The 24,230-nt window shown below is 37.8% G+C and overlaps 1 protein-coding gene and 2 non-coding genes across 3 annotated transcripts in view; all 3 read right to left on the reverse strand.

Annotated features, from left to right (window-relative positions):
• Window positions 1-22,206, reverse strand: part of sf3b3 (splicing factor 3b, subunit 3) — a 36,425-nt gene extending 14,219 nt beyond the window's left edge. Inside the window, exons 1-14 of the mRNA XM_053623025.1 lie at window positions 22,110-22,206; window positions 21,389-21,509; window positions 19,771-19,926; window positions 15,468-15,638; window positions 13,132-13,304; window positions 12,655-12,796; window positions 12,331-12,443; window positions 11,823-11,960; window positions 10,733-10,836; window positions 6,908-7,073; window positions 3,238-3,333; window positions 2,967-3,039; window positions 774-925; window positions 24-179 (exon numbers count right to left, since the gene is read on the reverse strand). Of these exons, the coding sequence (XP_053479000.1) occupies window positions 24-179; window positions 774-925; window positions 2,967-3,039; window positions 3,238-3,333; window positions 6,908-7,073; window positions 10,733-10,836; window positions 11,823-11,960; window positions 12,331-12,443; window positions 12,655-12,796; window positions 13,132-13,304; window positions 15,468-15,638; window positions 19,771-19,926; window positions 21,389-21,458 (1,710 nt within the window). The 5' untranslated portion in view covers window positions 21,459-21,509; window positions 22,110-22,206. The remainder of the gene's footprint in view (window positions 1-23; window positions 180-773; window positions 926-2,966; window positions 3,040-3,237; window positions 3,334-6,907; window positions 7,074-10,732; window positions 10,837-11,822; window positions 11,961-12,330; window positions 12,444-12,654; window positions 12,797-13,131; window positions 13,305-15,467; window positions 15,639-19,770; window positions 19,927-21,388; window positions 21,510-22,109) is intronic.
• LOC128607212 (small nucleolar RNA SNORD111) lies at window positions 10,946-11,022 on the reverse strand. The gene has a single exon (XR_008385832.1). It is a non-coding gene; the product is annotated as a small nucleolar RNA SNORD111 (small nucleolar RNA).
• Window positions 12,873-12,947, reverse strand: LOC128607213 (small nucleolar RNA SNORD111). The gene has a single exon (XR_008385833.1). It is a non-coding gene; the product is annotated as a small nucleolar RNA SNORD111 (small nucleolar RNA).
• Window positions 22,207-24,230: the final 2,024 nt, after the last annotated feature.

Below are 24,230 nucleotides of genomic sequence, written 5' to 3' on the forward strand. Positions count from 1 at the left end.
AGGCTTTGTTTCTGCTGGTATACCGGGTCCATCTCAAAGTACACCAGCTCTCCTCCAGTCAGGGCAATGACCACCTGCCGCTGGTTCACAGCACAGCGCACAATTGTCTTTTTTCCTGGAGTCTTCCACTCATTCACACGCTTATCTGCTCGGATATGGCGAATACCATCTGGGTAGACCTGAAAAGCGAATGGAAGGAAACACTGACAAAGTTAAAAGACAAATAAAATAAGACCTTGGGTCTGCTGGTGCTCCTTTAAGCTGTGCATGGAAAGCTTCTTTAAACTGTGTATGGAAAGCATGGTCAAACACATGCAACCTGGTGTATGAGAGCACTGATCGTATAATTTTGTACACATAACTTCAAGACCACCACTTATGTAGCTATACTATTTTCCAATTTGTACATACAGAGGAAATACTCCAATGTCCCATACATTATCCCTGTGTAGGAATTGGTGTGGAGTCACTATTTTCAGGTATTTTTGCCACCTGAACTCCTTGGGAACCCCCACAAAACAACAGACTGCATGTGCTAATTGGCTGCAATAAGAGCCCGGGGTTACTGCAGCCAATAGCACACAGTATGAGAACTGAGTGGGTGGACATGTGTGATTTTTGAAGGACCTGTCTGAACATGTGAATCTTGTTATTCAAACGTAGTTGGAACGCAACCTTGTGCAAGACAGAGTGTAAGGGGAATCGCTTAAACAATGACTGGCATTTACGTCAGATGATACATAGATGAGTCTGGGAAACACCACATTACTTGCCTGTACCAGAGCATCCTCCCCAAGCAGAGAACAGGACAAAGTTGGGGTAGTACCCAGGAAGCCAGAGTCAGTCACTTCTTCCACAGTTTCTCCGATTGACAGCACCAGTGTGGCGTTAACGAAGGACACAATGATGTAGGCGTCAAACTCATCTGCGAAACGGAAGACGGACGTTGGTAAAGTTGCTCCACAGAAAGAAGGAAACTATGGTGTCAGCAGACATCTCTTACAAAACCAGCAACTAAAATATATAACACCAATATCATTTTAACTTCCATCATGGTTAAACAAAATGCGAGCACATAAATGTATGCACAAAACATTGAAATTAGTTTGATATTGAGGGTTGTATTTAGGTATTTATTCAGGGTTGAAGTTTCTCTATGAAATCAGACCCTGCAACTGATTTCCCAGATAATTCTATTGTAACAGTGAAGCTAATCTTTCACACAACCTCACTCAAACCGCTTTCATTCCTGACGGTGTAGAGTTTGGCACTGCTCACTGTCAGCTTAATAAAAATCACATGATTTCAAGGAACCTCCTCTGGCAGAGAACAATTTACCCAAAATGTACCAAACTGCAGTTTACCAGTCAGCCATGGTTTCTGTGACAGAAAGAAGGTAATATTGCAGAATACCACCAACTAATTTGTTTAGCAAGTGAGAGCAAGTCTGACTCTGAGGCTGAATTCTGAATAGAGTTACTATTCCTCATAAGCTCTATAAGCATGCAGACAGAAATCAACAAGTTTGGTCTAGTTGTTGTAACTCTGGTTTGCATGGTCATATTTTTACAACAGTTCAGCAGATAATTCAAGAGTTTCTATGTAGACTGGAGCTGCAACCAACTATTATTTGATTATAATTTTTTTTGCCAGATTAATTAGTTAAGTTTAAAAAATATTAAATATCACCTTTTTTATTAAAAAACTTTCCTTTTGATCTGAAGGTGTATGATTAAATGTTTGAAATCGGTGTTGTACACAACACTATAATACTACCAACATATTCATTTCTTTTATTAGAAAAATGACACTTTATTTACAAAAAAATATATTTTTTTAAATGGATGACTTGGAGCAAAATATTTCAAAAAGGAGCCAATAAGTGTCCAGCATAATACTGTTTAAAAAGCATCTCATGATGATCCCTTAAGAAACTGGTTGAGAAAATGCCAAGAAAACATTTCTGGAAATTCTAGACACCCTTTTGCCTACTTTGAAGATGCTAAAATATTTTTTTATTATTTTTATCACAACATAATTCACACAGTTCCATTTGTGTTATTCCAGAGTTTTATTGTCTATTATTTTTAAATGTGGGAAAAATTTAAATAATGAATAAGTCCAGTAGTGCATGTTAAGAAATGCTATACTACTTCTCAACACTGTGTTACTGTACATGCTTAATGATACGAGTTGTGTTTTGAAATGAGAAAACTTTCATCTTATAGACTAATCATTAATTTCAGGCTATGTCATTTTCAACCCATCGAGTTGTCATACCAACTTTTGGCCAAAGTAGCACAAGAATGTTTTCTGAAAGAGCAGGAAAGATGGATCAATGTGGCCATAAATGTATGATACAGCTAGGGAAATGGATAAGGTAGAACATATAAGAATACATGGTGAGTATTAAGCATGGTTCAAGCAGGTAGACTGCACTTCCACTTTCTCTTATTTCCACAAACAAATTATTAGAAATTGAAATATTTTTCAATGTTTTCTCTGTTGTAACGTGCTCAGCCAATTACATTAAATGCATTTTCAGTGAAGTGACACAGTGCACCATGAAGCTTCATAACACAGATCAACTTATTGATAAATTTGTTGCCAACTAATTTTATCATCCAATTTTATTGACTTGGTGATTTATTGCTGCAGCTCTAATCTAGAGTCCTATTAGAAATCTATTTTTGCTTTTTTAATGAGTAATGGTTTTCTGTCCATATAATAATTATGATTATTATATCATGCATGTTCAGAACATAGTTTGAGCATACTAACATGTCATAACTAGAAATTACTGGTGTTAAGCCAATACTAACTTGCTACCTTCCTTTAAAGCAATTTTATTGCTATAACAATGACTTAAAAGGGATCCTAGTGGATGTCACTTACATTTTCCCATAAGGGATACATTCTTAAAAGAGGAATACATTTGTTTCCCAGAGGACATAAATGGTGTATACCTTCTACATGCCTCCTCACAGTCCACACAGCATTAGGGTTACCAGGAAGTTCTGACACAGCCATCTCTGAGACCTACGTGTACAAGTACACACACACACACACACACACATTTTAGATGTTCCATTAGGCCACATTTGCATGTACGCAACACTGTAGAGTGCCATAAAAGGTGTCAGACCACAGACTTGCCTGCATGTTAACAAAAGCAGAAAAACCTTGTAAGCTGGAAGCAAACATGTGACACAGATATAAACAGACATACACACCCACCTCCAGACCATGTCTAAGAACCCTTAGCGTAGATCTTGGTCCTCTACCACATGCCACATATAGCTGAGGTGTGTCCTCGTTGGCCAAATCGGCGATCTGCAGGTGGGGAGGGAAAAAAAGGATTTAAAAAGAAAAAAAAAAAAAGAAGAAAAAAAGAAAGGGATAGTGTCAGTGTAGGAGACACATTACAAGAAGCAGCCAGCATGGCAGTTTACAATCGTTCTTCACTTGGCTGAAACAAAGTGGTCTTTTGCCCTCATTCTTATCATGCTATTCTGATGCACAAAATTGAAAAAATGATTTTAAATTAGAGATGCACTGATACTAAATTTCTCAGCCGATACCAATAACCGATTATTCAGAGTGATATCGGCTGATAATGATAGTTCTGCATTTTATGCCTTCTTTTAAATTAATAATAATTAATTCCACAATTCTGAAAGAAGTGCAAATAAAAAAACTTTATTCTCTTCATTTCAACAAGTTGTTTCACAGTAACTGGTCTCAAACAGGAAACACATTACTCAAACTAACATTAACACATTAACTAAATTCTGAAGATTAAAGTAAGATTTCTTAACTTATTGAATGTTATTAATTCATATTAACATTGACTGTATTCTAAAAAAAACCTCCTGTTAGCCTCACATTCACTCTCCACAAACAAAAGCATTTCTATTTCATCAATAACATCAAACTGGTAAAATGTAATATAAACTTTTTTATACACTAATCTACAAATATATTTTTCTGTGCATTATATAATTTTTGTCAACTCATCTTCATTTAAATCTTTCAACGGTATACTGGCGCTTTAATTCAGTGTGACAAAAAACATTAAATAAAATTAGACTCAACAACGAAACTCCCCCTTCACTGCTGCTCACTTCCAGAGTAAAATTAGCAGTGGAGAGCTTACAAACTGCAGTTTTATCATCATTCCACACAAGAGACATCATGATTACTCAGAGCACGAAATCGTTGTTTTCCCGCCCTCTTTTGATTGACAGAATATAATCGGCCCTGATCACCGGATGTTTTTAAACAGCCTTTATCGGCCGATATATCGGTGCATCTCTATTTAAAATGATGCCGGGCCAGAAGCAGGAGTATGACTGGACACCGTTCACCAAGGAAAGTCTAACAAAAATCAAAATACTACACACGTACTACGTGCATGCTAGTCAGGTCAGAACACATTCTGATCTAGGTGCTTTGAAACCAAATTAGTAGAATATTTTACGTACAACACAAATACCCATTTGCTAAATTAAAAAACTTTGTTCAAAATGAGTCACAAGTCCTAAGTTTCTGAGCTGAAATCTTTAGTCTTGCACTTTAGTTAGTACTCAGACTGTTAGCTCTAGGTGTTCTGCACAGACATAAAACAGTTTGCACTCGTTTATTTCTAGGAAGCACAGTGCACATTGTACAAGGTAAAGCATTACCAAGTAAATGTCAGAAACTATATTCAAGAAAACTGTTTATACACATGTATTGAAAATACAAACATCCTAATTTCATCTGCATGATATGTTTTGATATACTAATGAAAACAGAGAAAAGCATTATTGTTCGGTGCCTGGTAAAAGACGTCAACTAACTTTTATTGAAACAAAGGATGAGACACGAAGAGATTCAACCATCCTTTGTTTCACTAAAAATTGGCCAACACCCCTCATAATGGACAAAACAATAACAGAGTTAGTGACCCTCTGTTTATCATGAGGACAGGACAGCAAATTTCAGCAAGTACAAGGGTGAAGGAGCCAGTTCCTTGACCAACAAAAACTGGAGTGATCCGAAGAATGTTACTACTCTCTAATGCTCACCTGGAGCATCGGTTAATCATGTGCTGCCCTTTATACCTGCCCTGGAAGTTTACCTCAATCATCACCACAACAGTGTACATGACTCTACAAACAAACAGATTCAGCCTTATCCAGGTAACAAAAACATCCAGAGGATGCCTTCATCATTGCTGGAGGCACTACTGATGCAATATTTTGTCTCTGTACCACTCCTGTGGAAAGGATGGCCAGCTTCAAATACCTCGATGTGCACATAAATGAATACCTCTCCTGGTCACGCCATCATAGTCAAGAAAGCAAGGCAATGGCTTTGTACCTCAGGCAACAGCAAAATTTTAATTTCATATACAAAAGACATTTTATACGTGTGCCGTAGAGAGAATCAATTCAGCAACTGCTCCATCCTAAACTGCAAAACACCCTGCAGAAGATGGTACATTCAGAACAATATTTACAATAAACCTTACTGCGAGGTCAGGCAAACACCTTTGCAGTCAACACAGAAAAGCTCAGGAGGAGCTTCTACTCACACTGCATCAAGAATTCACATAAATCACTTAGGGCAGTGTTTTTCAAAGTGGGGGCCGCCAGGGGGCGCCCGGGGGGCCTCAACAATTTGGTGTGAAAAATAAATAAATACATGATTTTTTTTTCAGATAACCACACAAACACACACTCAATTCCTAATGTAATGTAAGGTAAAGATATAACATGTAATTATTAATTAAAAAAGGGGGATATATTCAGAAGTCTGTATTTTTAATGTGTTTTAAAGACATCTTGCAAAAGGGGGGCCTCGGTCAAATGTTAATGCCATTTGGGGGTCCTTGCACACATACACACTGAATTTATATTCTCTCCAGCTTCGCATTAAGTGCTGTGTATACCATGGTATACTAGGCACAGCACTTTATAACCTTCCACCTTATTACTTATTTCTTTTTAGCCCTTAATCCATTCTTTTTTCTTTTTCTTACTTTTATTCTATTCTGACATTCTTTTATTGCATCTTTATTTCATTGTATTGTTTATTTAATTATTTATCCTTCTCCTGTATTTACTTTCTGTATTTATTGCATACATGCAGTCACTGTCAACCATCCAGCATTTCACCAAACCCTGTATAACTTCATATGCAACATAAAAACCTTCAAATTTTGTTTGCTTCAAAACCTGTTATATTTGAAGCAAGAGCCTTCCTAGGATTTAAGAAAACATTAAATTGGTGGGTTTTTTGCTTGTTTATTTTACCATCTTTATTATTTGCAGTCACTTGACTTGAACCCAGACTAATGCTTCAACCAATTTGCTAAGGATAAACTGATTTTTTTTAATTTGACAAACAAATAAAACAAAAAACAAATTTACAGTACCTAATGAAAATGAATATTTTGGACAATGGTTCACTTTGACAGTAAACTATGACACTTTTTTACTATTGTTAAAATGCTTATTGTTAATGTCAATCTGAAGTCTCTTAAGTTACTACATGAACAAAAACCTAACCACAATTAATCTAAATTCCTCTGATGGGAGGAATTTTTTTTACTTGGAAAACATTCTGTTCTTGGCAGGGAAAAGAATCTCTGGAGCAATGAATAACCAATGACTAGACTAATCATCACTATACTATTTATTCTGTAGTTCCTAATCACGGAGCATGGAAAATACTGCTAAAATGTTAATTATTTGTCATCAGTGTAGATGTTACCTTTTTACATTCCACATGAATGACTTCTAGCTTAAGACATTACTGAACCTACACATTTACCCAATTTTAGACATTTTAGAGGCTAAGAGGAAAAAAGTCAGCACTTGCATACAGACTGTCTAAAAACACCCATATACCACTAACGTACCTGGCAGGACATGATGGGGGAAAGGTTCTCCTGTTCGTCCACAAGCACCAGGTTCTTAAGTGGTCTTGGCTGGAAGAAAAAGGTGTCTCCTTCTTCCAGAGGCATGGCAGAAGAAAACTCTGGTTCATCGTCATCATCACCCAGGTGGGCTATCTGATACAGATAACTAACACAGAAATAGGGTGCTGATAGTAAGAGCTGGGTGAGAAGATGTTTACAAAGCATTTAAGGAAAGTAATGGCTCTTTCCAAGTGAAAGGTCGTATATACCGACCCAACAGCAAATCCTGAAAACTAGAGCCAATCAACAATTTTAAGCATCATTTTCATTCTCAGTGACCCAGAATTAGTAATGATTGACTACATTTATTTCAGAAGCATTTTGGCTGTGGACCAATGAAATCATCGTCTGTCTCTTCAGACCACAAGCAAAATGAGGTTTCACTGGTAAATCTTCTAGTCACTTGATTGCTTTCTTTGTAAGTTTTGACAATAACATTAACACCAAGTATGTGCCTTCTGCCTAACTTTAATATTCAGATATCTGTATCTTAGTTTAATGGCCAGATATTTGGTCAACTGCTATGAGATGTGAAAAAGCATATTAAGCGTCACATGTTTGAGCATCATTTTCAACTTCAATTAAACTTTCCTCCTGTTTGTTCTTCCAACACAGGTAACATATTATTGCACTATACAGCCCTTGGAGTTTTCTCTAGTGTTGAGTTGAATGAGTATTATTGATGTGCTGAACATTTCATTTATCTCGTGACACTGTTATTGGAAATGGCGGAGGATATAAGCGAGTTATAAAGGGAAGGGATCTTAATTTAAACCAGAAATGACTAAAATACATCTTTGAGCAGATCTATGAATAAATCCATGACTGGGTTTGGAGAGTACTTGCTTTTTAGGCAAAACAATGAATGATGCAGTTTGAAGCTGGTATTGCATCATACATGATATGAATTGCATCATGATATTCCTAAATGTCATGGATGATGCAATCATAATGAAGCTTACTCTGCTGAACAAAATGCCCTTTCTCAGCTCTAGAAACCATATTTTTTGTCAGTGTTTGATTTTGCAAAGGGGCACATTTCTGTTTAGCCTCCAGTTAAACTAACAGGAGGTGTGTCAAAGAAGAAAAAGCGGACTGTGCATTATCCAAACAGTCCATCAGCTATACGCCCAGTACCCCACAGAGAAGGACTGCCGGTTCCTGATGCGCCAGATACATTCTCACTTGAGTTAGATGAGGAAAAGCAAGAGGATGAAGTTTCTGGTCCTGAACCATCAATGTCACAGGACCCACATTTTCTCCCATCCTCCTTCTCCAAACCACACCTCATAATACAAGGAGAATGACCACTCAGTTGAATGACCTTGTCAGGGATTTGGAACTACCCAAAAGTAAGGCAGAACTGTCCCATTCTACTTCAGGGAAGGCAATATTGTAGCCTGCAACACCATCGATGGTGTGATGACAGCCCTTAACATCGTTCACAGTCCAGATGAGTGGAGACTGTTCGTTGATTCATCAAAGAAAAGTCTTACGGCTGTTTTGCTGCATAATGGCAATGTTTTGGCATCGATTTCAGTTAGTCATGCAGTCCCATATGAAATGTATGACAACATGAAAACTTTTGAGGTGAATAAACTATAACATCAGTGGCAGCTTTGTGGTGATTTGAAGGTTGTTGCTCTCTTACTTGGTCTACAGACTGGATACACAAAATACTGCTGTTTTCTCTGCGAGCGAGATAGTCGTGCAACTGATTGAAAGATTGGCCACTCCGATAGTCACTGGAGCCTGGGAGGGAAAGTGTTCAGCATCCACCACTTGTTGAACCAAGGAAGATTTTGTTACCACCCTTACACATCAAACTGGGTCTGATGAAGAACTCTGTCAAGGCCATGGACAAAAACACAAGCAGCTTTCAAGTACCACTGTGGAAAACTTCCAAGGTTAAGTGAAGCTAAGACAAAGGAAGGTGTCTTTGTTGGTCCTCAGAATCGTGAACTTCTTTTCGATGATGTACTTGACCATGGACTGCGCAATTAAATTTTCTCGGAAACAACAAGGCAGAAAACTACAGGTTGTTGGTGGAAAACCTGCTCAAGGCATACACAAGCTTTGGTTGCAACATGTCACTAAAGATAAATTTTCTTTACTCTCATCTAGATTTTTTTCCAACGAACAGCGGTGCAGTGAACGACAAGCACGGCGGCGAGCGATTTCACCAGGACATTGCACCAATGGAGAAACGATATCAGGGCAAATGGAGCCCATCAATGCTAATAGACTATTGCTGGACAGTGACGAGATGCTCCATTTAATGAATACAAAAAACAAGCCAAGAAGCACAGAGTAGACACTAAATATGACTAAACAATGTACATCATATTTTTTTGCCTTTTCTTTCATAAATTGTATTTATATAACCCTTTTGTTGATTTTTAAAAAGTGTTACACAGGACAGGTACTATACACAGGCTTAAAATGTAAAACCTTAAATATTTTGGAAAGATTAGCCAATCAGTTGTTTTAATTGTCATATTTGAATTCAACACATCAAAATACATAAATAAAATAAATAGCATATTTGATCTCTGAAGCAGACTTCTAAAAAAATTGTAGACCAGTATTATCTGTGAATTTCACACAAAGAACATTAAAATTAAATTATAACCTGTTTCTTTTTACGCTTCACATTCACGAAATACGGATAAGCTTTTATAAGGCTTTCCAAACCTTTTTACAGCCTGCAGCCACCTGCCTCTTCCTAATACTCTGACGTGGGTTCTGTCAACTTTTTGCCAGATGAGCAATTGTTTCAACAACTAAATTTTTTTTTTTTTTTTTTTTTTTTTTTTAAAAGCACAGGCATTTATCTTCCAAGATCAGTGAGTAAGATGTCACTAAATCAGGGGTCACTTTCCACCGCTTTGAGACATTTTTGCTTAGAAACATTAAGGAGTCTATTGCTTTAATGTTCTCAATTTTGTACTTTTTAGGCAAGTACAAGCATAATCAAGCATAAATAAACAGGAAGAAACAGTTACACCAAATGCATTCCTTTAAGCAAGACAAACACTTCTTGATTGTCAAGCAAAAGTTATCACCATCCTATATTTTGGGTCAGTTTCAAATATTTGCAACTGCTCTTAATATCTGATGGACTGCAAACAAAAAGGCTGTTAATCTGAATATTATGAAACATTTTCCACACACACTACGAAATTCTGAATTGCGCTGTAAAATTTCCCCTTTCTGACGTGCACTGCTCTCGTTTTTCATGTAGTTAAGGGTAGAGTCAGTGCAGTGCTGAAGCTTTAACTGCACAAGCTTTGGCCTTTGAGACTATTACAATATTGCTGCATCTGATGAAGGTGATTAAGAGAACAAAAGGTTCTCGGTTTTTCAGTGACCGGGGTCAACAGTACAATAGAATGTCATGTTCTCTATTTTACTTTTCTTTCCGAGTTTCCTCTGTTGCACCATGCAGTGACACATGTGTCAGCTATTTTCTATGAAATTTTACAAATCTGTTGTTGTCGAAAAACTTTTATCCATGATCTAAGTGCTAGCTTTCCCCCCCCATTTGTGCTGCAACACCTGAAACGTCCCTGGCACCAATGTGACCTGTTACAACAGAAGAGTGAGTGTTCACAATAAGTAATGGGTCAATCTACTACAGTGAAGACGCTGCTAAGAGAACAAATATCTGAAAGAACCTGTTTACAAGAAGCAGACAAGAAATTTTCATCAAACCATTTCAGTTAGTTTTCTGCTGTCAGACTTGTGGCATATTTTGAAACTTACTGGTTTCCAAACTCTGATGCCACAAATAGGAAGCCAGTCTTCAGCACACACATTGCAGTGGCCACCGGGATGGTGTCGAAGTATTTCATCCTGATCTCTGTGACCTAGGAAGAGGTAACAATATTTACATAACAGTTTTAGGTGTTTGAAATGCAGCTCAAACAATTACACAAACAACAGTACAAATTCACAGGCTGTTTTCATTCATGTGAAGATTCAAGTCAGATATCAACATTCTCTTCAGTATTTGTCAGAGAAGAGACATGAAGGTATATCATCATTTCAATATCACAGCCACATGGCCTAGTTAAAAAAAAGTGAGCGACAAAACAATAGGCAACCATTTATTTTCTATGTATGTGTGCAACACATACACAATTACAGTGAGAACGAAATGCTACAAGCAACATTACGTTGAGATTATGGAAATTAGGTATGACCGGTAAAGCAACAAATGCAAATGAATGACTTGAATAATTCATCGGACAATCCTATGTTCACAAATTTTAGTTCCTACCTGCACATGTGGTGGTAACTTTAGCTCCTAACTGCAATAAGTTCCCATTTAATGTTTGATGCTCATAAATGGAAAAAAAATCTTTTAAACATGGTTTTATCTTCCTAGCATTTGTGGAAAGGGCATAAGCAGGCCACAAGTGACAACAGTAGTGGTCATTACACGCCAACAAAAGACAAATTACAATCGTCACGGGCAACTTACTGCTAGTGTGAACTAAGGGCGAGTTTCCTTTAGTGATCTAAATCTCTCACAGTAATTAGTTTAGTCTCACAAGCCAGACATTTAACTACCAGTGTTTTTGCTTGAGATGGGATTCTGTGAACATATTCAACTGTGTTGAATGGACTGTTTCCCTGTGAATCTGTGCACATTCTGAGGTAGAGCCAATTCATCAATTATAGAGATTCCACTCAACAAAATATATGCACAATACACATCATGGACACTGAGACTAGAATCAGACTGCCTTTCTGCTTAAAAGAAACTCAAATAAAACGTGAGACAAATCAAACCGCCAATCCCTGTTTATCATGACAACTCAGTGGCCCAGTCAGTGGCTATAGCTCTTACCATCTCCTCATCTGTTTCCAGGGTAACCTTGAAGATGTCTCCTTGCTCAGTCTGGGCAAGGAAGAAAAACATGGACTTGGTTTTGTGTGTGGCTGAGCAGACGAAGATCATGCCCCTCTCTGGATCATCCAGGTCATTCTGAGTTTGTGCAAGAAGAAAGGAAGTCATAAAACAAATCCAGAACATTTAACTAGTGAGAACTCAGCTTACTACAAGTGAAACAGATCAGCTCTGAACCACTATGGCAGATTTTCAAGCTCTTGTGCATTACTCACAATACATTCTACTATACAGTCAAAGAAAAACACAAGTACCATGTAATTATGCTTTTGTTAAAACTAGCAGTTATGAGATCAGAAGTCTTGGTTGTCTCCAGGGTTTGTGGCAGAGAAGAGACATGAAAACCTCATCATTTCAGTTGGAAGTGCTACAGTCTGGGGACAGCTGTATGAAATATGGTTTTAATCCTGAAACACCACCTCTGATGCATAACCACCAATACACTCACCCTTCTGCGTGGGATTGGGCAGCGGATATCCGGCTGGTCCCCAAAGTTCTTGTAAGTGATGTAATTTTCTGAGCAAATGAGCACACCACTCGGACCATCAGAGCCACCAGGCACTGTTGCACACAAGGACACAAATTTAAAGTAATCAATATTTACACTGCATCCACAGGCTGTTTGCCTTAACAGAAGTTTAAGTCAGATATCAACATTTCTCTTCACAACAATCAGAGAAGAGACATGAAGGTAGCTCATCATATTTACATTACAGCCACACTAATTCAAAGTGCATTCTCACCATCAATCATTTTCTAAACCAGACCATACCTGTGATGAGGAAGTTTCCATGCTCTTCCAGAGCCTCGCTGTACTTGCGCACTACGTGGTTGAGTCCCAGGTCCAACTCATAGAAGGTCAGAGTCTGCTGTGTGTTAGCTGCTGCTTCACCTGTGGGGTCGTTATCAGCTTCCTGTTAAACAGAACGGTATGAGTCTTAATGAGAGAAATGCCCAGAGCTCGAATATCTCCGTAGTTCAGTGTACATGCAGTGATCAGAGGTGTTTTCAATCTCTCCAGTGATATGTCAGAGAAGAGACATGAGTAAACTCATCATTTCACTGGGAAAACGCTTAAATGACCCTTAGTGCTAGAAGAAATTTGAATTTTTTTTTGAGAAATAACCTTGTTATTTTAAACGAAAACACCACAATTTGAGTAAATTAATGCTTATATCCATGTATTAACCCCATACAGAGAACCACGTCACTATAATCAGATGTTTAAAATGAAAAGCTGCATTCTCACCTCATAGTCCATCTCGAGACAGGCAAACATGGGGTTCTCAAAACCAACATCCACCCCAACCACATGGTAGACGAGTGTGTTAGCCTTGTGTGCTTCCAGAGGGGAGGAGATGGTGAGGCGAGCAGCTGCATCTCTGTTCAGAATGTACACCAATTTCTGCTTCTCTATAGCACCTGTATGGAAAAGACCACAAAGCCATAACATTTAACTTGTCAGAACTTGCCTTACTACAAAAATGCAGTTTGGCTCCAACATTGGGTTTCACAATGATGGAGCGTCCCTGAAGATCCTAGTGTTTCCCTGCTCATGACTCACCGCAATTACCACCCACCCATTAATTTGAATAATGCTGTGTTAGAGAAGTAATCATTGCATGATTAATTGCAGTCGGTGTACTCTGCACCAAGATCAGCAATACAGACATTGGATAAAACACTCTACAGACCTGCCAGAGGACACAATTTTATGTAAACAGCGGAGTTACAGGTGAAATACACAGAGCCGAGATACAATTACATAAAGTAGAATCTCTACATTTTGCCTGTAACAGGGGACTATTGTGTACACATTTTTTTAAAATACACATTCCCTTTTTTTTTTAATGATACTTCGTTATTTAATTTGCAGTACCTGCACACCAAACAAATATCCCAAAAAACTCACAAGGGAAAATCTTTTCTTCAAGATCGAATATACGCTATATGAAGAAAATCCATAAAACCTACAACAATCTTCCATAGAAATCATACACAAAAGTGTCTTATAGAATAGCAAAAGACTTCTTGGCAAACAGTTTTAACCTGTAGCTCAACAGCAGGTATGGTCTTGCCTCTCTCTGGTTTTGTGCAAGTGAATCTATTATATACAGTTATTATGAGAGACATGTTAAATATCTTCAATGGAATAAGAAAAAAAATCTGCTTTGGTCTTTCTTTCAAAATGAACAGGTGTTTTCATACACGGAATACAACTTTTAAAAACAGCTCACCAAGGTCAGAAAATTGAGTCATGAAGCATTTCAAATGAAACCTGAGAATCAGAGCATTACAACAATTTTGTCAGTTAAGTCTGACACAAAAGGGCCTCAAAGAAACTAAAAAGAGAGAGACCAACAGCAATTAAATGACAAAACTGTTTGATTTGGTGCACAGACCACCAAAGAGACAAAATTTTGTTTAACAAGTTTCACAAATGATGAGAGATGTATCTCATAGAATTTTACAGAAGATATCTACAACACATGTAAAATGTAATCACTTATCATACCTAGCTGACGTACATACTTATAAGTGTAAACTGAGGGCCTCAAATCATTAGCGTCTCAAGAATTGTAAAGAAATACTTATAATTTGCCACATATGGCAGAAAATACAGAATTTGAGTAATATAGTTTACCTTGCATTGTGCAGAGGGCAAAAGGACACCTAGGAGAGGCTATTTTCTCAAATCTTTAACCCACAATCTGAATGTGATGAACAGAAGTACCCATGTTTTATATTTTGAACGCAGCATGTAACTTGTAATGAGATTTTCTTGCAATGTTGATAGCTTCTCTGTAATATTACACTGCAATATTACCTCGACTTTAGGTACTGACTGAACATTTCAGATATTTTTCCCGATATTTAAGCATTTTTCCATAATCGGACATTGGTTTTGTAATATCAGATCCACCATTTTGAGAATTACATGCAGGACCGCCACTGTAGCACTGTGTCTGAGGAGAGATGAGTCAACAACAGTGTGCACACGTAAAGTATACTTGCTTTGCTTTTATTAATAATCTTTATTTATTTAACTTAACAGCCATTAATATACAAGATGTATTACATCTAATCTGTGTATTCTTCATATGCATCTTCATATGCTGTTTAAGCAGCTTGGCACCAAGAAATAGAGACAAACTCTCAGTCAATCTGTTTGCCTTATCGAAGCTTTTTTTTAAGACACTTTAGTAACAGTGCACTTAATTGTTTGCACTCTTTCAGACACCTCTATTTATTGGTGTACAAATAAGAGATTTACTTTTGTTTTTTTATGCAAGGAGGAAGTGAAATCGGCAAAATGGTTATAAATAAAATGGTTTGTTCAGTTCAGTGATGTTATCACTGTCAAAAACAGTAAGTAAGTAAAGCAATAGATAAATATTAGTTCTTCATATCGGTTATCAGGCACATAAACATGCAAATAATCAGCATCCGTTATAAAAAAAAATCAATATCAGTCCATCTCTACTTACGATTTAGGTACATCATTTCAAGTCGGGGGAGAAAAAAGAAAAAAAATAAACTGTACGGATTAAAGGGAAGAGGTTAAAGGAGGAAAAACATTCTTACCGATCATAACAGCTCTGCCTTTGGGATCCACAGCCAGGAACTGTCCTGGAACAATGCGTCTACAGCCACTCTTGCCAAAGGTCTCCTGGTGCACCTTTTCAAACATGTTCTTGGAGGAGTGATACTCCAGGATGACAATACGTCCTGAATCACTGCCCACCACGATGTAGTCTTCAATTTAACAATAGACAAAAGAGCACACCAACAAAGTGAGACACTGTGCATTCTAACTTCAAGTGAAAAGCACACAAAGTCCAGGACAAAAAAAATTCTATTCAATTTCTAAATACGCAGCAGGTGTGCGCATCAGGACTGGGATTCTGCAGGAAGCAACAAAATGTTGAGAAGGGATTTTGTTTTTTGTTGGCAGCGACAAAGGTGGAGTTACTTTTTTTTGTTGTTTTTTTAGTGCCATGCCGGCTTCTATGCTATTTCTATGGTGAGATAGGTGTAAGGAACTCTATACAAAAGGTTTCTAAGATCTATTTTTCCTAAAAATGCGTTAGGTTTGACTTTGTTAGAAATTTCTTCCAGAGTGTTGACTGAATAAAAAAGGTTTCTCACGGGGTTAAGACCAGTACAGTTTAATAAAAATGTTTCAAGGATAATGGATTCTGGCATCCTGGCAAGGTACATGTTGGTGAGTCTTCTCCTAATATTAAAAACTTGTGCGTCATCCTGGAATGACCTATTCGACAGCGGGTGTAGACAACCTGGTCCCAGCGATTTGAAAACAGAGAAACGTTCCTTTTGCCAACAATAGGGCTGGTTTCATGGAGTTTGTTCATGGTGCATTGGTCCCACTCAGTTTTCCATTTGTTGTTAATACGAGTTTATGATGGCTATTAGGTCAGTGGGAGGTATTGGACACTTTGTGAAATCCGCTGATAGTGCCTCTTTTGCAGCACTATCTGTGTCTTCACTGTCTGCTTCTTCATTTCCTGGGATTCCACAGTGTCCAGGTACCCAGCAGAAGTAGATATTGAAATTTTGGGCCTCCAGATCCAGCAATTTGCAAAGAATCTTTACAAGTGTTGGGTGATGACATTGCTTGAAGACATGATTTTAGAAAGTTTATCTATTAGTCTTTATGAAGTTCAGCGCTAAGACAATTTGCTTCTGCTGTAAAATTTGGGGCTGTGATTGGGGATGGATATTCCTTTTTTTTGGTGGTTGATCACAGTCTTCACATTTTGATCCATCTGTATATATAGGGGTATGTGATTGAAATATTTCTCTAATGTAGAGGAGCTGCTGTTGAAAGTCATTTGGGTGGGTTTTTTATTTCTTGTTGGGTCTAAAATTATTTTTGACTTTTTACATTACACGGGGGGATTATACAGGAGTGTATCTGTTCCATTATTATCCAGATCTACTTTGAGAATTTGCAAATGTGGTTTGATCCGTAATCCAAAAGGTCATATGTCTTGGTTTTTGTTCATACAGTCTTGAAGCTGCGGTTGAGAAAACAGGATGGTAAGCTGTTTTTTCTTTGTTGGTCTTCATCTTAGTATACTGTAGGGCTAATTTGAGGCATCTGTTCTCCAGAGGAAGTCCATATGCTTCTACGTACAAACTTTGAGTTGGTGACGTCATATGCCTTGATGATGCACTGTGTCCAAGAGTCGGATACACGATTTCCTAGCTGATCCATTATACACTGTACATCCATCATACACTGTACATCCATAATCCAGATGTGATCGAATTAAATGTTCTGTAGAGATTTAACATAACTTTCCGCACCCTGTTTTCTTTTAGCTAAAATCTCTAAAATGTTCATGGCTTTAAGACATTTATTTATCTTTTACAATCTTTATGACCGGGATCAAGCTCAGTTTACTGTCCAGAATTATTCAGAAGAATTTGGTTTTCTTAACCACTCTAATGTGTTCACAATCAGTGAATATCTGTGGATAAAGATGGAGAGAGCGTAGCTGGCAAAAATGCATAAAAACATTTTTGGACATTGAAAATTTAAAACCATTACTGGTTTTAAATCTGGTACTGACCAGGACTGCATTCTGTGGCCTCTCAGTTGGATTTTCTGTTCAATGTTATTCATGTATTTGCCTCTGTAGCAAATGCCAACGTCATCCACATAAAGACTGCAATAGATATCCGACCCGTTGGCATTTTTGATGCCAGTGATTTTGATACTAAAAAGTGATAAAATGCTTCCTTGTGGTACTCCTAGCTCTTGTTTGTGTGTGTCAGATAGGGTATTACCTACTCTGACTTTAAAATGTCTGTTTGATCAAAAATTTGCAATAAAAATGGATGTCCTCTAAAACCAAGTTATAACCAAGGATATAAACACTTTAAAATACTGAACTTCCAGTGGACAGCCACTGCATGTTCTTTTCTGATGAAAGCATCTCGTACAAAGCTTTCAAGGCTGACGAGGTGATCAATAGTACTTCTTCCTTTTCTGAAACCACACTGAACTTTACTTGAGAGATGTTGTGATTCCAGGATCCATACTAGACAGTCATTAACCATTTTCTCCATGGTTTTGCATAAGCAACTTGTCAGGGCTACTGGGAGGTAGTTGGGGTCATTATCATCTTTTCCTGCTTTGAGGATGGGAATGATTATCACTTCTTTCCAAGAGTGGAATATTCCCTGATATCCAAATAGAGTTAAAAAGTTTTAACAGTAAAGACAGGATAAGGTGAGGCAAATTTACTGTTTATGGCTCGTGCCAATTCCTCTATTGGGAACAGTTGAATATAAGGTTTCTTACCATTACATGAAAAATTGATACCTCTCTTTTCGTCCTATGCTAGGAAAACTTGGAAGGCATTAAGGCAATTTCCAATGGAGGAGATCTTTTCAAAAGTTTCTGTGAGGATATTTGCAATCGTGCTTGTTTTGAAGAAGTGTCTTGATGTGCTGAATTTGAGCTCCATCATTCCTGCGAATCAGATTCCAGACCTTTTTTGTTGAGGTACTTGGTGTCAGACCAGATACAAATGGTCACCAACTTTTCCTTTTAGACTCATTTATTATTCTTCAAGCTTGTGCCCTACTTATTTTAACCTTAAGATTTTCACTTGTTGTCTTCTGAAGAATAATCTTTCAGCCTTCTTCCGTTCTTTTATAGCTGTCTTGCATTTATCAAAGCATGGCACCTGTTTGCATTTTGTGTTTGAATATGTTTTTGAAATGGTATTATTTGCTATGGAGATGAGTGTACTGGTGAAATGTTTAATAACATCTAGATCATCTTCAGAGGCTTCATCAAACCTTTCATAACAAAGTGTTTGAAAGTTATACCAGTTAACTTTTTTAAACTGCCATCTTGGTATTTTTAGAGCTTCTCTTCTCTTCCTCCTTTTAGGGTTAATATTAATGGAAAGTGGTCGCTAACAAAAAGGTCATGCAATACTTTCCATGAAAGGTCTAAAAATAATTCAGGTTCACAAATTTTTAGGTCAATTGCCGAGTATGTTCAGTGCCCTGGGTGTAGGCAAGTCCTGGATCAATCATTTAGAAGACATAAGGCATAATTGTCTAGGAATTCTTCTATCCTCTTTCCTTTGATGTCACAATGGGTATTTCCCCATAGAGTGTTGTGACTGTTAAAGTCTCCCATGAATATATATGGAGAAGAAAGTTGGGCTACTAGGCCATGCAGCTCATTGTGTGTAACAGTAAGATTCAGTGGGATGTATATGGAACATACTGTAACAGTTCTCGGCAGGGTTAAACGCACTACTGCTACCTGTAAATTATTCGAATGCTGGAGCCCGGAAACTAAAGCACACGCAAAGAAGTTTCCCATTTTTCTGGTGAACACATATCAAGTGAAGACATGTGACCAATAGAAGATCGACAAGCCATACTGTTACTTCTTCAAAAAAAATTTTAAATCCAAGATGGAGGAAGCACTGATTATAGCGGTGTCGCACCATTCTGTTTTATACAATACGGCTTCAAAAGAATAAAATCAACATCAAAAAAGATAAGGTGAACCCACAGCCTTCTCCTTTGCAAAAATTTGTCACCATCGCAACAATAAGTTGCGATGAGCAAGTCGGAATCCATGATGTGCGGATTAAAAAACAACGCCTTGGCATGTGATGTCATATCTGCTTGCTGCCCATATTCGTAGCATTCTCTAAAGAGATTTCTCGCTCTGAAAGTCTAGTGTGACCACCCCTTAACTGCTGGAGTGGGCAGGATTGCTCAAACAGCAGGATCGCTCAGAATTCCTTTAGAAGTCAGTGTGAACGGGATTAAAATCAGTCCTGCATACACCTCAAATACACAGAACACACGTGGAGCAAACAAAACTCACCTTTTGTGCCACCTGTCAGCCTGAAGGCCATGAGAGAGCGGACGATGCCGAACACCTCCATGGTGAGCAGTGTGTGAACTTTTCCCGTGTTTGCATCAGGACGCAGCAGCTCCAGAATCTTTCCTCGAGAAACAACAATCTCCTGCTGCTTGGTACCTGAAGTAAAAGAATATGATACATAGATATTAACCTCACTCGACATGTTTGGCAACAGCCGTTAATGAACAAGAAACACGCGAGCGTATGGCTGCAACTAACTATTATTTTCATAATCGATTAGTTGGCCGATTATTTTTTCGCTTAATCGATTAATCGGATGGGACGGAGCAAACTTTCAGTACCTTTTTTTGTGTTTATTTAAAATAAAATCCACAAACTGAGTGTTACAAATATAAACTACAGACTAAAACTTTACACAACTATTGCCCAAAACAGAAAAGAACCCAATACACACACCAGAATATATATTATTAATGTAGGACTGTAGTTTAATTCTGTGTTTTTTGTGCATCCATAAAAATAATGCATAAACACTATAAAATTATAGTTTTTTTGCATTAGTATTTATGCATTATTTTTATGGATGCACAAAAGGCACAGAATTAAACTACAGTCCTAAATTAATAATAAAAACTCACCTTCACTGCACATTGCAGTTTTTGTTACTAGCTGCCTTTAGAAATATTATTTTACTTGTGATCATAATGTTTTAATTAGACATAACAGATCTTACAGAGCTCCCACCCTGTATCAGCGCGTCTGCACTGTGCGTGATCAGCAACACGGCCTTGTTACGAACAGATCACTTTCGTTATAATAAACAACACAATTTTACACTGCAAGCACGCAAATACAGCATATAATGAGAATAAACTTAAATTAAACTAAACCTTTTAAGCAGCTTGCACCAGTTTCCCAAACCACTTGCACACAGTGGAGCATTTTGGATATAAACATAAGTTTGTCCGTGTGCATCAGTTTAATTTCCACTGTGTTTAAAATGCTACCCTGCCTTAGAGGACTTGGAGGGTACACACTTTCTTCCTCAGTCACGTGATGATTTTGCCTCATCTGTTGGTGACTGAGGTCATGTTGGGAATAAAAGGTAACGCTGACAGAAAGTAAACTGAAGAAATTCGTTGTCGGTGACTCTGGGTGTCTGTTAATGCTAGCGTGTGTATGACGTCACGCGCAGTCGCCTAGAAAGCGGCTTATACTTCCAGTTATTTATAAAAAAAAAATAAAATAAAAAAAGGGAACCCCAGCTAGTGTTACATTTGAGATGATACTACCTTTCTAAAATCCACCCACTAGACGGTAGTGCAGAGGGCATAGTGTAAGTGTACAGTACTTCATTTGGGACACAACTTTATTATTTACCCTCTGAGGCATGTTTTCGGAACAGAAGTAAAGTAATGTGTAAATCTCCCCTGTGCTGCACACAGCCCAACTAATCGATAATGAGATTTGTTGACGATTTTCATCAATTATTATCGATTAGTAGCTGCAGCTCTACATGAGAGCACAAATCATTTGCTGAATGGAATAACACCGCACTGTCATACGGTTGCATTCACGTACAGATATAAACTGCCTTTATTAGTAGTTTAAAACATACCTGAGAAGTTGCCATGGATGGCATGAGTGATGCCAGTAGCACGCTGCAAGGTCAGGTTGTACAGAAACATGATTAAGGTCTCTGGACCTTCAGCTCTGGATAGAGAAAGTTATCTCTGCACCTGTAACCACCAAAAATAAGACGGCGAGATCAAAACAGAGTGAACAATGTATCCTTACATAACCCTCTATTAACTGAATACTAGTCTTTTACATAGCTGTTTCATGCTAAGCTACACATACTGCTAGGCTAGCTGCTAAAACAGTGTTTAACTCTGGTCTAAAAACACTTCTAGTTCTGGTTTTCAAATATTCCCTAGAACATGGCAAAGAACTAAGTCTCTTTTAATCAGGGACGTAACGATTATATGTCCTAGTATGGCGCTTTCACACCAAACTAGCTAGCACCTTAGCTAAGAAACAACTGCCATGTTTGAGTACCTTATAAAACGGTTCTGAGTTAGTTTCTAGCAGCTTCGCTTCCATGGGGGGAAACTCCGTCCTTAATTAAAGACAAGTTTGGACTTTTAAGTTAAAAAATATTCAACTCCATAATACATTCAATGACCTGCTAGCCATTTGGTTAGCATGTTCATTCATAACTAGCCTGTGTTGCTAACGTCGCAGTCTAACTCTAATTTGTTCTTTTGTCTCTCACTCAGACACATTCATTAATAATATCATTACTTGATGTCTATTTGTAGCATAGGGAGACAGTTTACCGATTTTACTATCAGGATGTTGCAGATATCGACAGATGAAGAATTCATTCACAATATTCACTCCTCCGCTTCCTATTTTACAAACGCCGCTCTAACGATTAGGGTCCTTGAGGTTCTCAAGGCGCGCGTGTTAGCTGTCCTGCGGGATGCCTGTCGGAAATTAGTTCAATGAATTTACGCTGTTTGTTTAAAACTATCTATTTTATTTAGTTTTATTGTATAGAACATTGTATTATTCCCCAGAACTTCCCCAAATATTCCCCAGAACTTTTTGGTAACCAACAATTGTTAGGTGGGTAAATAGAAGACAAGAATATGCATAGCAATGAGTCAAAATCTTTCACATTATGTCTGCATGCATTGTACACGGCTTTGCTACCTAGAATTAGCTTAACCTAGACGCAGACCCCTCCCTGACACCCAAATTCATTCATTCATCTTCAGTAACCACTTTGTCCTTGTGGATCAGTGGATCTGGGGCTTATCCTGGGAACACTAGGCATGAGGCTGGAATACGTCCTGGATGGGATGCTAGTCTATCACAGGGCACTGTGATGATTCACACCTAGGGACAATTTAGTGTTGCCATTTCACCTCCCAGAATTTATTTGTGAGGTGGGAGGAACACAGAAGAAACACATGTGGATACATGCAGACCTAAGCTCAGCATTAAAGGGGTGACGCTGGAGCAAATTGCAGTAAAATCACCAGAACACAATACATTGGGGATGGGATTCAAATACATAGCAAGGTTCGTCTTTTGGGGGCAGCGCAGTGGATAATACTGCCATCTCACAACTGCACGTTTCAATCCTGAGCTCTACTTATTAATTGTGTGGAATTTTGCTTGTACTCCCTGTGTTTGTTTGGGTTTATTCTGGGTTTTCCGGTTTCCTACCATTGTCCAAAAAAAAAAAAATGCTGGTTACCAGGATTGGCATCAGACCCACAGTGACTCAGAATAGATTTTCAGGATAAAGCAGTGACATATTTGAAGTAACTGTTCTATTTCCCAATTAAAAATATTTTTAAAACAAAGCTAACTAATTTTGAGTCATAGCAGAGGTATGTTGGATGTTCACAGGGATGTAAAAGACTTGATTTTTTTTTTTTTTAAATGCACATGGTAGTGTATTAATTACATGAAAGCATGTATTTCTTGTATACTGCTTGCATTTTATTCCTCTATTTCAAAACTGCTTGTTTCCTTAAACTGAAACTGAGAAATACACTCAACCTCAGGTATTGCACCACTGCTGTAAAACAAGTATATATACCTTGTCTCTTGCCAGAGACATAGTCAGAGTACTGAACACACTGGAACTCCCCCATGACGTACTACCAACCACAAGCCTTTTTTCCCAATCACCTGCTCCACTCATATTGTGGAAAAGAGTGAACCCACAGGTCCATCTTATGTGTGGTAAGGACTTTTGACTTTGATAAATCCATCTGTATCTGTCCACTGTATCTGCATTCATTCAATATCAGTACAGTACTGTCACTGTTATATTGCACCATAGCTTCATAGTACTTTACCTTTGTACATTTACACATATGGACAGTAACCTAGAATATTGCACTAGATATTTTGTTTGCATACTTTCTAATATTACTGTCCTTCAATACACACAATCTCCTCCAAACGTACTGGAACAGCAAGGCCAATTAGATTGTTTTTGCTATACACTGAAGACCTTTGGGATCAAAAGATGAATATGAGACAATGGATCAGAATTTCAGCTTTTATTTCCTGATATTTACATCTAAATGTGTTAAACAACTTAGAACATGGCACCTTTGGTGGCAGACAACCCAATTTTTAGGTGAGCAAAAGAATCGGAACAGATAAATTGCACTTAATATTTGGTTGCATTGCCCTTGCTCACAATAACTGCTTCAAGCTGGCGACCCACTTCATGCTCAGTTAAGGTCTGCTGATTGATTTGGCCAGTCTAAAACCTTCCACTTTTCCCCCTGATAAAGTCCTTTGTTGAGTTGGAAGTGTGTTTTGGGTCATTTTATTGCTGCATGATGAAGTTCCTCACAATTAGATTGGATGCATTTCTCTGTAAATTTGAAGACAGTATGTTTCTATAGACTTCTGAATTCATACTGCTG

This window comes from Ictalurus furcatus, chromosome 4, assembly GCF_023375685.1.
Source record: "Ictalurus furcatus strain D&B chromosome 4, Billie_1.0, whole genome shotgun sequence".
Lineage (NCBI taxonomy): Eukaryota > Metazoa > Chordata > Actinopteri > Siluriformes > Ictaluridae > Ictalurus > Ictalurus furcatus.